The sequence below is a fragment of the Argentina silus genome (assembly GCF_951799395.1).
Source record: "Argentina silus genome assembly, chromosome: 13".
In the NCBI taxonomy this organism is placed as follows: Eukaryota; Metazoa; Chordata; class Actinopteri; order Argentiniformes; family Argentinidae; genus Argentina; species Argentina silus.
This window is the reverse complement of record NC_139667.1, coordinates 8,305,395-8,316,280: the sequence shown is the minus strand read 5'-3', so window position 1 is coordinate 8,316,280 and position 10,886 is coordinate 8,305,395. Positions and strand designations below refer to the sequence as shown.

The 10,886-nt window shown below is 43.8% G+C and overlaps 2 protein-coding genes across 3 annotated transcripts; one reads left to right on the top strand and one right to left on the bottom strand.

The window, feature by feature from the left end:
- The first annotated feature begins 334 nt into the window (after nt 1-334).
- tmem62 (transmembrane protein 62) lies at nt 335-6,488 on the top strand. Its single transcript, XM_083683689.1, has 14 exons — nt 335-722; nt 1,203-1,314; nt 1,546-1,683; nt 2,069-2,114; nt 2,482-2,623; nt 3,338-3,462; nt 3,731-3,853; nt 3,978-4,133; nt 4,353-4,512; nt 4,625-4,738; nt 4,931-5,012; nt 5,230-5,334; nt 5,444-5,562; nt 5,689-6,488. The coding sequence occupies exons 1-14, from the start codon at nt 522-524 to the stop codon at nt 6,007-6,009; spliced, it is 1,944 nt and encodes a 647-aa protein (XP_083539815.1). The 5' UTR covers nt 335-521; the 3' UTR covers nt 6,010-6,488.
- Nucleotides 6,026-10,849, bottom strand: ptgr2 (prostaglandin reductase 2). Of its 2 annotated transcripts, XM_083683687.1 has the most exons (8): nt 10,518-10,688; nt 10,263-10,381; nt 9,591-9,782; nt 9,335-9,505; nt 9,021-9,230; nt 8,605-8,814; nt 8,345-8,384; nt 6,027-8,233 (listed from the first exon to the last, which is right to left on the bottom strand). In XM_083683687.1, the coding sequence occupies exons 1-8, from the start codon at nt 10,558-10,560 to the stop codon at nt 8,169-8,171; spliced, it is 1,050 nt and encodes a 349-aa protein (XP_083539813.1). In that variant the 5' UTR covers nt 10,561-10,688; the 3' UTR covers nt 6,027-8,168. The 2 variants fall into 2 exon arrangements, with proteins under 2 accessions (XP_083539814.1, XP_083539813.1); XM_083683688.1 differs by lacking the exons at nt 10,263-10,381; nt 10,518-10,688 and adding an exon at nt 10,757-10,849 and having other exon boundaries at nt 6,026-8,233.
- Between the last annotated feature and the right edge of the window lie 37 nt (nt 10,850-10,886).

Sequence of the window (10,886 nt, the reverse complement as noted above, 5' to 3'; positions counted from 1 at the left end):
CATTGTTTTTAATTGTTAATTGTTGTTATAAACGCACCATATCCATATATTACCTGTACGCCACCATTAAAGAGAATCAAACGTCAACCCTAAAATGTTGTCGACTTTCTTGCTGATCTAAAAAGATTATGGAGTGGCATTAGGCGCGGCATACGATCTCATTATGTCCATGCTGATACCGTACAACTCTACAAGAGTCAATATAAGGACCTATGGGTAAGGAAGGTCTGAGCTATTTGGAATTAGGCCATAAATGGCGCTGCGCGTAGACTTCTGGGAAAATCCATACAGAGGCAGAGATGACGTAGCCATTTACAACCGGCCACTATGGTATTTCCTTTAGCTACCTCCTCCACTACAAAATAAACTGAACGGACCCGAGGATGAAGTGTCTATGAACGTCAAGGGAAAGGGCAATGGTCTGGGTGACCAATGGTTCAATGTAATGTAGCGGGAGTGTTCATGTTGCTGTCGCCAGTATTCGGTCCAGTAGTACCCCACCACTCTCTCGGCACTACAGGATGCTGAAGCTGTTAGGTACGCTGGTCCTTGTTGTTGTTCTTGCCCTGGCGTGCTTAGCGTCCTGGGTGTTAGAGCGCTACGACACAGCCTGGCACCCCAGGCGGAGCGTTCGGCAGACCTTTAGCGGTGGTCGAGAGGAGGCGAGGAGCTCCCCACCGTATCCCGGCGCAGAATTGGATAACCTATTCTGGTTCGTGCAGGTGAGTTGACTCCAGCGCAGTTGTATTTTTCTAGCTAGATAGGCAGCTAGATGGCTAGCTTGCCATATTAACTTAATTTCCCATCATCATACAGTGGATGCTACCACATGTAATCCACTATATTTCTGTAAAGATGTCTTGATAATATAGCGAGTAGGAAATTGTCTTGTTAGCCCGGTAGCAAGGGGCTTGTCAACATTATTTTGCAAATCTGACTATGTTGCTAGTTAGCTAAGCTGAATGGGGTCATTGACCTGTTGCCTACAGGGAGTTGTCAGTGTCAAGGACAAAGGTGACACCAGCCAGCCGGTTCACCACCAGGTCATAATATAAGCATTTGAACCTTGTTCAACAGGCTTATCAACAGGTGAAGCCCTAGGCTTGGTCTGGTGTTGCTGCAGCTTTTGCCATGATGAAATAGCATACATGATGCTTTTGTTAGAGACTATCCTTACATCTGCCTTTGTGTCCCACACCTAGGTTTCTGACATTCATATCAGCCGCTTCCATGACCCAAAACGCATTCCAGATTTCGAGAAGTTCTGCACTGACACCATTGAAGTGATCAAACCTGCTATTGTGCTTGCAACAGGTAGGACTAATCCCCTAATGAAACCATTGATGCAGCACTGCACACTTGTTCATAGAGATCAGTTATCTAGTGGGTAGGCAGCCAGCTGGACACTGGTGTTAAACTCCTTCTATTCTCTTTTTCTCTTTTACAATTGTTTGAGATGGGGTTCCATTGTAAGAGCAACCATCAACCTGATGTGAGTTCTGATTCCCAATAGTCAAAATGTCTGTTTGTCCGTCCATCCAACAGGAGACCTGACAGATGCTAAAACGGAGAGCAAGGTAGGCTCCCTTCAACATGAGGTGGAATGGCAGGCCTATCACAATGTCCTGAAGAGGTCACGTGTGTTGGAGCGCACTAAATGGATTGACATCAGAGGAAATCATGGTGACTATAATCATCCTTTTAGTGTACAAGAGCAATCAGTCAAATTGGAGTGGGTCTTATGGTACAATATGTAAATAAGTATATTATAATGCTAAGCACACTGTGTATGTGTGTGTATATAGAAATATGAAACTAGATATTTCCTCTTGCAAACTGCCCACACTTGACCATTGTATTGAATCTGCAGCATTTGTCTGATAGACATGTATCCAGTATTGATAAGAGTTGAAGGATGGGCCTATTTGTTTGTGAGTTGATAATGGTTGCTGGTTTTGATAGATAGTAATCAATATTCCATGAGTAGTATGAAGAAGTATAATCCTTATAGTTATTTTTTCCTCTATTAAGCTACTCAACATTGCACCTGTTTCTTTATTTTTGACAGACGCCTTCAACATTATGTCTTTGGACAGTGTCAACAACTACTACAGGTCAGTATTCACCCTCATGTAGCTTTGCTCAGAGACTGTATTTGGCCCCTATATGTCAATCTTAGCACCAGCAACCATATCCACCAGCTTAGCATCTACAAGTGTGAGTTGCCTCTGTCGTGGTTTGCCTGTCTGTGTAACACTAGCAGCAGACATTTATCCATGCTATTTGAGCTTACCAAAAATAGAAGCACACGTTATACGACAGATTTCTATTGGACAGTTGCTAGCTCACTGTTGCTCACTGTTCATTTACTGTACTTGAATCATTGTCTAAGAATGCTGTCAGGTATGGGTCTCATAATTATGACATGACATGGAAATAAAAATGAATTCATCCATTCACTGCAACTGTATTTGTTCCCAGGAAGTACTCTGCCAATCAGAAAGTGGGCTCCTTCCACTACGTGCACAAGACTCCCTTTGGCAACTACTCTTTCATCTGTGCAGATGCTACCATCACTCCAGGACCCAAGCGGCCCTACAATTTCTTTGGCATTCTCAACCAGGTACAGTGTGCCCACACTCAGCTGCTCAACACAGGAACTATTAAAGGGATAGTTCACTTTTGTACACCTCAGATGGTTCCTTACCCTGAAAGTAGTCTATTGGCCAGGAGAAACTATAATCCACGGTTCAGAGTTGTTTAAATAGCCACAACATATTCAGATAACTTTGGTCACCACTAACAAAAAATCAATGGGTGTGACGAGACAAAGTTCAACATTTCTGGCCCAATCACCTCAAAGTCAAGTCAGAAAGTTCATTTGAGTTGATTTGAACATACAATGTTCAACTTTGTGTCTTGATCCCATTAACACCCATTCATTTTTTATTTTATTTTTTAGCAGTGGCTAAAATGAGCTGAATATGTAGTGGCTATTTAAACAACTCTGAACCGTGGATTATAGTTTCTCCTAGCCCAACCATCCCTTTAACCAGACTTAAAATAAGCCAGTTTAAAGTCAGACATTATGGGCCGGTTTCACAGACGAGGCTTAAGCCTAGTCCTAGACTAAAAAGCATCCTCAGTGGCAATTTGCCATTGAAAGTGTGAATTAGTCCAGGACTGGGCTTAAGCCTTGTCTGTGAAACCGGCCCGATAACATCTTATTAACATAATAACCTAGCCAGTTTAAAGTCAGACATTATTACAACCTGTTAGCATGATAACCTATTACAGCTTATTATTAGCATGATAACCTTGCCCCAACGCCATACAGACTCAAATGGACTTGTTGGCAGCCTTCAGGACTGAGAGTCACAGCAGCAACCAGTCCATCTGGTTTGGTCACTACACCACTTCCACTGTCGTGTCTCCCTCACCGGGGGTGCGTGAGATGATGAGGTAACAGAAGAATATATGTGTAGGTTTCTATTTGACGTTCTCCAGCCCCTCCTGTTATTGTCAGTCTCATGTTTCCCCATTCATGTGTGACAGCATGTCTAACGTCAACACTTTATAAAACATAGACTGCTTCATGAAAGTCGTTTTTAGAATATTTTAAATTAAAATATACTGTTGCGATTGTTATTACATAGTTATTGAACATAGTTGTTTAGTATCACTGTACCAAAGGCTTGGTAGGAGATGTAATTGCTGGTTGTTTGTGTAGCCCAGCTGTGGCCTATCTATGTGGGCACCTGCACACACTGGGGGGTCTGATGCCAGTCCTGCACAGCAGACATCCCCAGGGCACTCTGGAGCTGGAGCTGGGAGACTGGATGGACAACCGCAGGTACTGTAACACAGGAAATATGTACCACACATGCATGCATGCATACACACACACATACTCACTCACTCACTCACTCTCACACACACACACTCTGATTTGTTCGTACTTTCACCCCTCTGTTCAGGTACAGAGTGCTGGCTTTTGACCATGACCTGCTGAGCTTCTCTGACCTGACGTTTGACAAGTGGCCCGCAGTTGTCATCACCAACCCCAAGGAGGCGCAACACCTGCATCCCGGAGTAGAGCCACTAGGCCGGATTCAGAGCTCCACGCACATCAGGTGTCCCCTTTGTGTGTGTTGTTCTTAACCCCCAGACCTGCCCTTTTTATTTATTTATTCATTTATTTTTTATATATATAACATATCTACATATTAGATCTGTCTCCATACATACCGCAAAAATCCTTCCTTCAATGGCGTTAGTCATATCGGTAAATATGTGTCTATGTGAGTGAATGTCTCTGTTTATCCTAAACCTGGTTTTCCTGACCTCTACAGGATCCTGGCCTTCTCTGAGGCCCCCATCACAGCGGTGCACATCAGTGTGGACGGGGTGGCCCTGGGGACAGGTCGCTGTGCTGGGGGCCCTCTGTACGTGCTGCCATGGAACCCCTCTCTCTACCTCACTGGGCTGCACACAATCAGGATCAAAGTAGAGGTAGGAAACACACACTTTTTCAAATCAGACTCTGTATTCTTTCTAGTATCTTCTCTTGTCTCATCGTGTGTGTGTGTGTGTGTGTGTGTGTGTGTGTGTGTGTGTGTGTTAGGATCTAGCAGGGCGCTCAGTGGTTCGAGAGCAGCAGTTCACCCTGGAGGAAGACCTCTCCCCCAGCTTTGGCTTCTTCCAGTCCTTCATCCTGCTGACCGACCACTACATACTGGTAATGCCTCATCACCATGTTCACCATGGTTGGCATGCATACCCACACTGTGGTCTACACTTAAACATGTTAAAGTATGTGTGACTTGTGTGACTTGCATACTTGTTTCTGGCGCACTGTGTGACGTATGTACTCTTTTCTCGTGGTACGTGTGACTTGCGTACTTGTTTCTCATGCCACATGTATCCTCAGGCCCGGGTTGCCTTTGTGCTGGTGATGCTGCTGAACATTGGCGTGTTGGTGGTTTTCAGGTTCCTGCGTGTTCGCCTCAGTAGTGGCAATATCGTGTCGGTTATTTTTGCCCAAGAGAAAGTTGTAATATGATTTGTTTTGTCATCCTATACAGTCAGGTTATTGTGCAACATTTTTGATATCATCTCAGATATAACAACCTCGTGTTGATCAATAAATGTTGACCACGTTGTCTGAATTGACCTTATTTTCCATACTGTTTACTTTTTTCTAAATGTTTCTCCTTGCCTGCTCACCAGCATCTTCAGGGCTGTTCTTTCATGTGTGTATGTCCCTACACCTGGTCAGTAAAATGGACACCTTCTACTACTCCATGCTGCTGTTCAACCTGTGTACGGCCTTGGGTAAGTCACCCGCAAAGCCCTGAAGAGATCCACATCCACTCTCTCCACCAGTGTCTGTACACTCACTCACTCTGTCTGCCTGTCTGCCTGCCTGTCTGTCTGTCTGTAGGTCCCTGGTTCATAGGCGAGTTGATAGACGGACACAGCGGTGCCTGCTTCGCTTTCGGGGTGTTTATTGATGGCCACTTCCTCGAAGGCAGTCTCACTTATGTTGTCGGACTCATTCAGGTGAGACGTTGTTATCAAAGATGGAAACGACAATCCAATGGAATTTCCAAGGACGAATCAAAACGATGTTTGTTTGTTTGTTTATTTATGCTTTTCCTCACTTGCTTCCACTTTGCTTCCTAACAGCTGATCTTCTTCAACATGCCTCTGACATGTTACCTCTGCTGGAGCCTCCACCTGCGTGTCCGTGGTAACTCTTTTCGCTCACAGTTTTGTCGGCCCGGCTACCGCTGGAGGACTCTGGCAGTTCACACAGCCATGCTGGTCCTGCTCTCCTGGCAGGCCTACTCCTGCTCCTTCCTGTTGGAGACCTACGGCCTTCTGGCCTTCTTCCTGTCCCCGGTCCGCACATGGGCACTAGGGCTTAGCCTGCTGCTGGTGTACCGTGCCTGGAAGTTCCCCGCCCCACGTCTCCGTGACGACAGCAAGACCAACACATCTTCTTGACAATTGCACTCGTCACTCAATCTTTTGAGCCACACACACACACACACACACACACACACACACACACCTATGTTTTTATTATTATTTTTTGCAATTTGTATCTACTTCTTCCACATTCTGACTTTCACACTCTTGGTGCAAAGTTCTCCCCCCCTCCCTCCTCCCCCCCCCCCCCTCCCCCCTCCTCCTCCTTCATGATCCTATTTCTAGAGACGAGTGTATAGAGAGTAGAGATGTTTCATATGCATGTCAGTGTTTATACAGTAGCATCAGTGGCCACATCCCTGGGCTCAGTCACAGCTACGAGTACATTCACAACACCACGATACGTTGTGGATTGTATAGGTTCAGCCATATGACTACTGGTCCACTTTAAGTGGCTGAAGTAAACAGTATGAAGAAGTTAGTGGACTATTGACTTGAGTTTTAGAAGTTCTTGAAATCACTTTCACATCACCACTGCCAAAGGTTGAGAAAAAGATATGATCCAGTCCTGGTTTCCCCTTTCTCTCTCTCTCTGTGGAAGAGTGAATGTTGGATGAATGTCTTCAGACCCTGAGAGGTGGTGCCAAGTCACCCCTGCTGTCCACCCACACACAGCTTCCTCAGATGAGCAAGGATCATATATTTTGGGCTTATTTTTCCACTGGCCCAGTTATCCACTTGTCAGGCGAGTGAATGTTTGAATGTTAGTCTGGTGTGGAAAGAGAGCTGCTTCAGAAGGAAAATGACAAACAGGTCAATTTAGTCAAGAGACAATATTAATTTGTCATTTCGCATGTATGTGAGGTATGATTCAAACCAAGAAGAAGTAATGCATCCATAGATTACGACTGTTGCTCATCAAAAAACAATGTATTCCTTTGTCTAAATCTTAGGAAATTATAATTTTTCTTAAGTATTACTGTGCTGTGTGTTTTATCATTTCTATTGCCAAATTCTCTTTTTATAGTCTATTAGCTCTGTGATGAATTTAGCCTACTCCTTTAAAAAAAAGAGAAACATGTTAAACAATCAAGACTTGTGGTGATACAAAGTGATGAATGTGAAATGAGATGACATTTATAATGGTAATTTATTGATCATATATTTGTATTGTGTGTGATTTCTTTGCACTGATAATGGGTGTCCCCTAATGAGGATTTAATTTGGCAGCTTTGTTATGTCTCCTATGTAAAGAATGAAGCATCCTTTTATGAGCGTAAAAGCAGTAATGGGTGCAAGCACCTTCAATCAACAAAATGTATCCATTTCCAACTTTTATACTTCATACCTCTTGCAATGCGACACGTCCACTAGGGGGCAGACCTGACACCAAGGGTTCAATTATATGTTTTGATTTATGTTCATGTCCTTTTAAACTCTTTACCTCATTTCCCCCATTGGGTCATTACACTCAGATTGAATAGGGAATGTTTTGTTTTTTTGTTACTGTTGATTTTACATATCACCTATATCGGTTGGTTTTGGGTCAGTGTTCATTTCAGTTCTTTTTTTTTTTTTACAGTAACATAGTATCTCCAATGCCACTGCTGATTATCATCAGCTGTTTCTGAAGGTGACCTATGATTGTCCAGTATTGTACTTTTATTAGAGGGTAGGTTTATTTACCACCAGAAAATGAGGGTCGGCTGACAGGCTCAGTTTTGCCAACAATTGCCCCTAGGTGGAGCTTAATCAATCTGTTCTAGTTACAGGGAAGAGACAGGCCTATGTATGGTATACTCTGTGGTAAAATAGATTGTTGAATATGAATAGATTATTTTTTTCTGTATTTCAGGTGACAATTGACATGAAATCAAACCACAGTTGTGATTTTATTAACAGTTTTCAGTGCTGTGAAATAAATTGTCTATTAAAATGTAACTTCCTGTGTTATTTCACATAACAAAAGGTGCTTTTTTCGCTTTTTCACACAACGACAACACACTTAAGGACCATCCGGCCTGTTCATTGTTGCACTGACAAGAGTAGTGGCAGTGTCATCTTTCACCTATCCAAAAGTTAGACATGAGGAGACAAAGCATAGTATCGTATTACACAATCCTTTTTTTTTGTTTTGTTTAAGCCCATTCAGTCAACGTTAGTGTAGCAAAACAGTGGCAGGAGTAAGGGCATTCTTGTGAGAACAGTAGCTTCGGGTGGGGCATGGATTTTCTTCAATCGGATATTTTGATAATCTGTTTGCCAATGTTTCCCCCCTTCATCATGGAGCAAAATGCCACTGCAAAACAACAAACAACGACTTTGTATTATGGGTTGAGGAAGGTTGATGTAATGAATCTTTAAAAAAATAAAAAATCAATGAAATCACAATTACCACTGACACACTTACCTCCCATATTATCAATACCATTCACCACTGTCTCCAGCACCTGAGGAATAGAGGAACAGAGAAAATGTTGTCTCTTAGAGAAGAACTATCAAGATATACAGGAAGTGTACTGTTTATCGGTTGCTTCTCACCATCACCCACGCCAACACCCCCACCCCCCAGACAGACAGAGAGGGAGGGAGGGAGAGGGAGAGAAAGAGAAAGAGAAGAGAGAGAGAGAGAGAGAGAGAGAGAGAGAGAGAGAGAGAGAGATGCCTTGCCTTGACTTCACCGGCTTTAACCCACTGGCTCAGCTGCAGTAGGCCAGCTTCATGTTTGTCCATGTAGTTGAGCACCACAAAGCGCTCCCTGGTGATGTTTTTGCTGCGCAGGGCATTCTGTGTCTCGTCACACAGGGGTGGAGGATAAGGCACATCCTTGTTGTACTGAGAGATTTGTCCACAGAGGATCACATGACCACCATTGTTCATCTGGAGACACAGGGGAAGTGTAAATTAGTATAAATCAGTGTAAATCAAGTGTGAAAAAGATGGGAATTAACACCTAACAGGGCTGAGGGAACCATTTTTTGAGGGAACCCTTTTAGAATATACTGTTCAGCCGCCACCACTACAAATTCCACATAATTGCTCCATGTTATTTGGTTTGCAATGCAACAACGATAAAGCCTACTCACTTGTGCTATTACAGCATCACTGATGGGACCTCCGACATTGTCAAAGTAAACGTCCACCCCATCAGGACAACACTCCTTCAGTCTCGTGGGTACATCTCCCTGGCGGTAGTTTACCGCTGCAGAAAACCCCAGCTCATCTACCAGGGCTTGGCACTTCTCATTTGACCCACATATCCCAACAACCCTGGCACAGCCATCCAGTCGGCCAATCTGGGTAGAAGGAACACAGGACAATGATTAGAGTCTAAAACAAACAAACACACACACAGCTATGTTTAACTGGATCAAGTGTGCTGTACCTGCACAATAATTACCTGCCCAGCTAAAGACCCACAAGCCCCAGCAGCTCCACTAACCACCATGGTCTGATTGGCTCCTTTGGTCACATGACCTTTCTCTCTGACACCCAGGAGAGCAGTGAGACCAGGCATGCCCACTGTGCCCAGAAAGTATGATATGTGTCCGTCCACCAGCTGTGGGTCAACCTGCAGAACTGAATAGAAATCAACTGAAGAAACACTGACAGTGCAAAGTAGCAGTAAGTATATAGACTGGCATAGAATACAGTACCTTCTGTAAAAGGCTGCCATTTACTATGTCATGGGTCTGCCAATGCCAGTTGAAAGTGGTGACCATGTCACCCTTAGAGAGTGCATCGTTGCGACTGGATTCCACAACCCCAACTCCTCCGCCGTATACGCACTCTGACAGCCCCCATGGTGCCAGGTATTCAGCGCCTGTGTCTTCATTCATTCGGCATCGCTGTCACACATATGCATGAAGTCAGGGATGACAGCTATGACAACTTTAACAATACAGGTGTGAAGATGTCATTCTCACAAGTGGACCTACTCTGCCTTCTCCGAATTTCATTACTGTTCTAAGAATTCCATGTGTATTCCACATTGGACACTTCAACTTTTAATTACTATTTGTCTTGCTGTTTTTGTTAATTGCCAATGCTTGTTAAACCATTCCGACTAATTGGCGACACTTATTAACACAGGCCGACCAATTAAGCGAATAAATTGGCGACTGTGTAGTTAGGGTAATTCTTTGTCAACGGAGATGGTAGGCAAATTAAATTAAATAAAGCAATAACTTGATGATTGTTTACGTGCACGGGGCATCGGCTATTTCTTATGTTGTGATGCATTCATTCTATAGGTAGGCCCCTTTCTGAAAATAAAACTCTAAGAATTATTAGCATATTTTATCATGCATCTCTGTGCATATCATCACCATGTACGGATCTACAGAGAGGTAGAGTGTCCGAACGAGGACTTCTCCATGTTTTAGGTCCTGTGGTATAGTGGTCTCTTCCATTCGAAAATGTTCTGGAATTGGCTCCCCATTTTTCCCTAGAAAAAAAACATATTGTGTAGGACGAATGTTGACCAGTCGAACACAAGGCGCAAGCTCATGTAGGCTATATGCCCAAAGCACGCCGCTAAAACATATTGAATGGCAGTCGTCGGGTGCAGTGAGTCGACATACCAGGTCGGGCATTTAATAGGACTCTTTGCACGCTCAACATCATTCCTCGTCCAATTTGCAGTTGTTAGCGAATGCTACAGACAAATGCAGACCCCCGTCTCGACGACTACACTCGGGTTTCCTGGTGGTACACTGTTTATAGTCCCCTCTTGATGCGCCACCCACAAAAACATTGGTACTGCAACAAGCTAGACATGGTATGCGTCCTCACATTGTGCAAAAGTAGACTCGTTTGGTACCTCACACAAATTAGTCAGATTTGTCCCGTCGGTGAGATGGAGATGTAGTTGCATTGCACGTATCACACCGCATTCTTTCGCAGTCTGCAATGATTTCATCAGCTTGAGTTTAGTTTAGCCTACTAGGAAG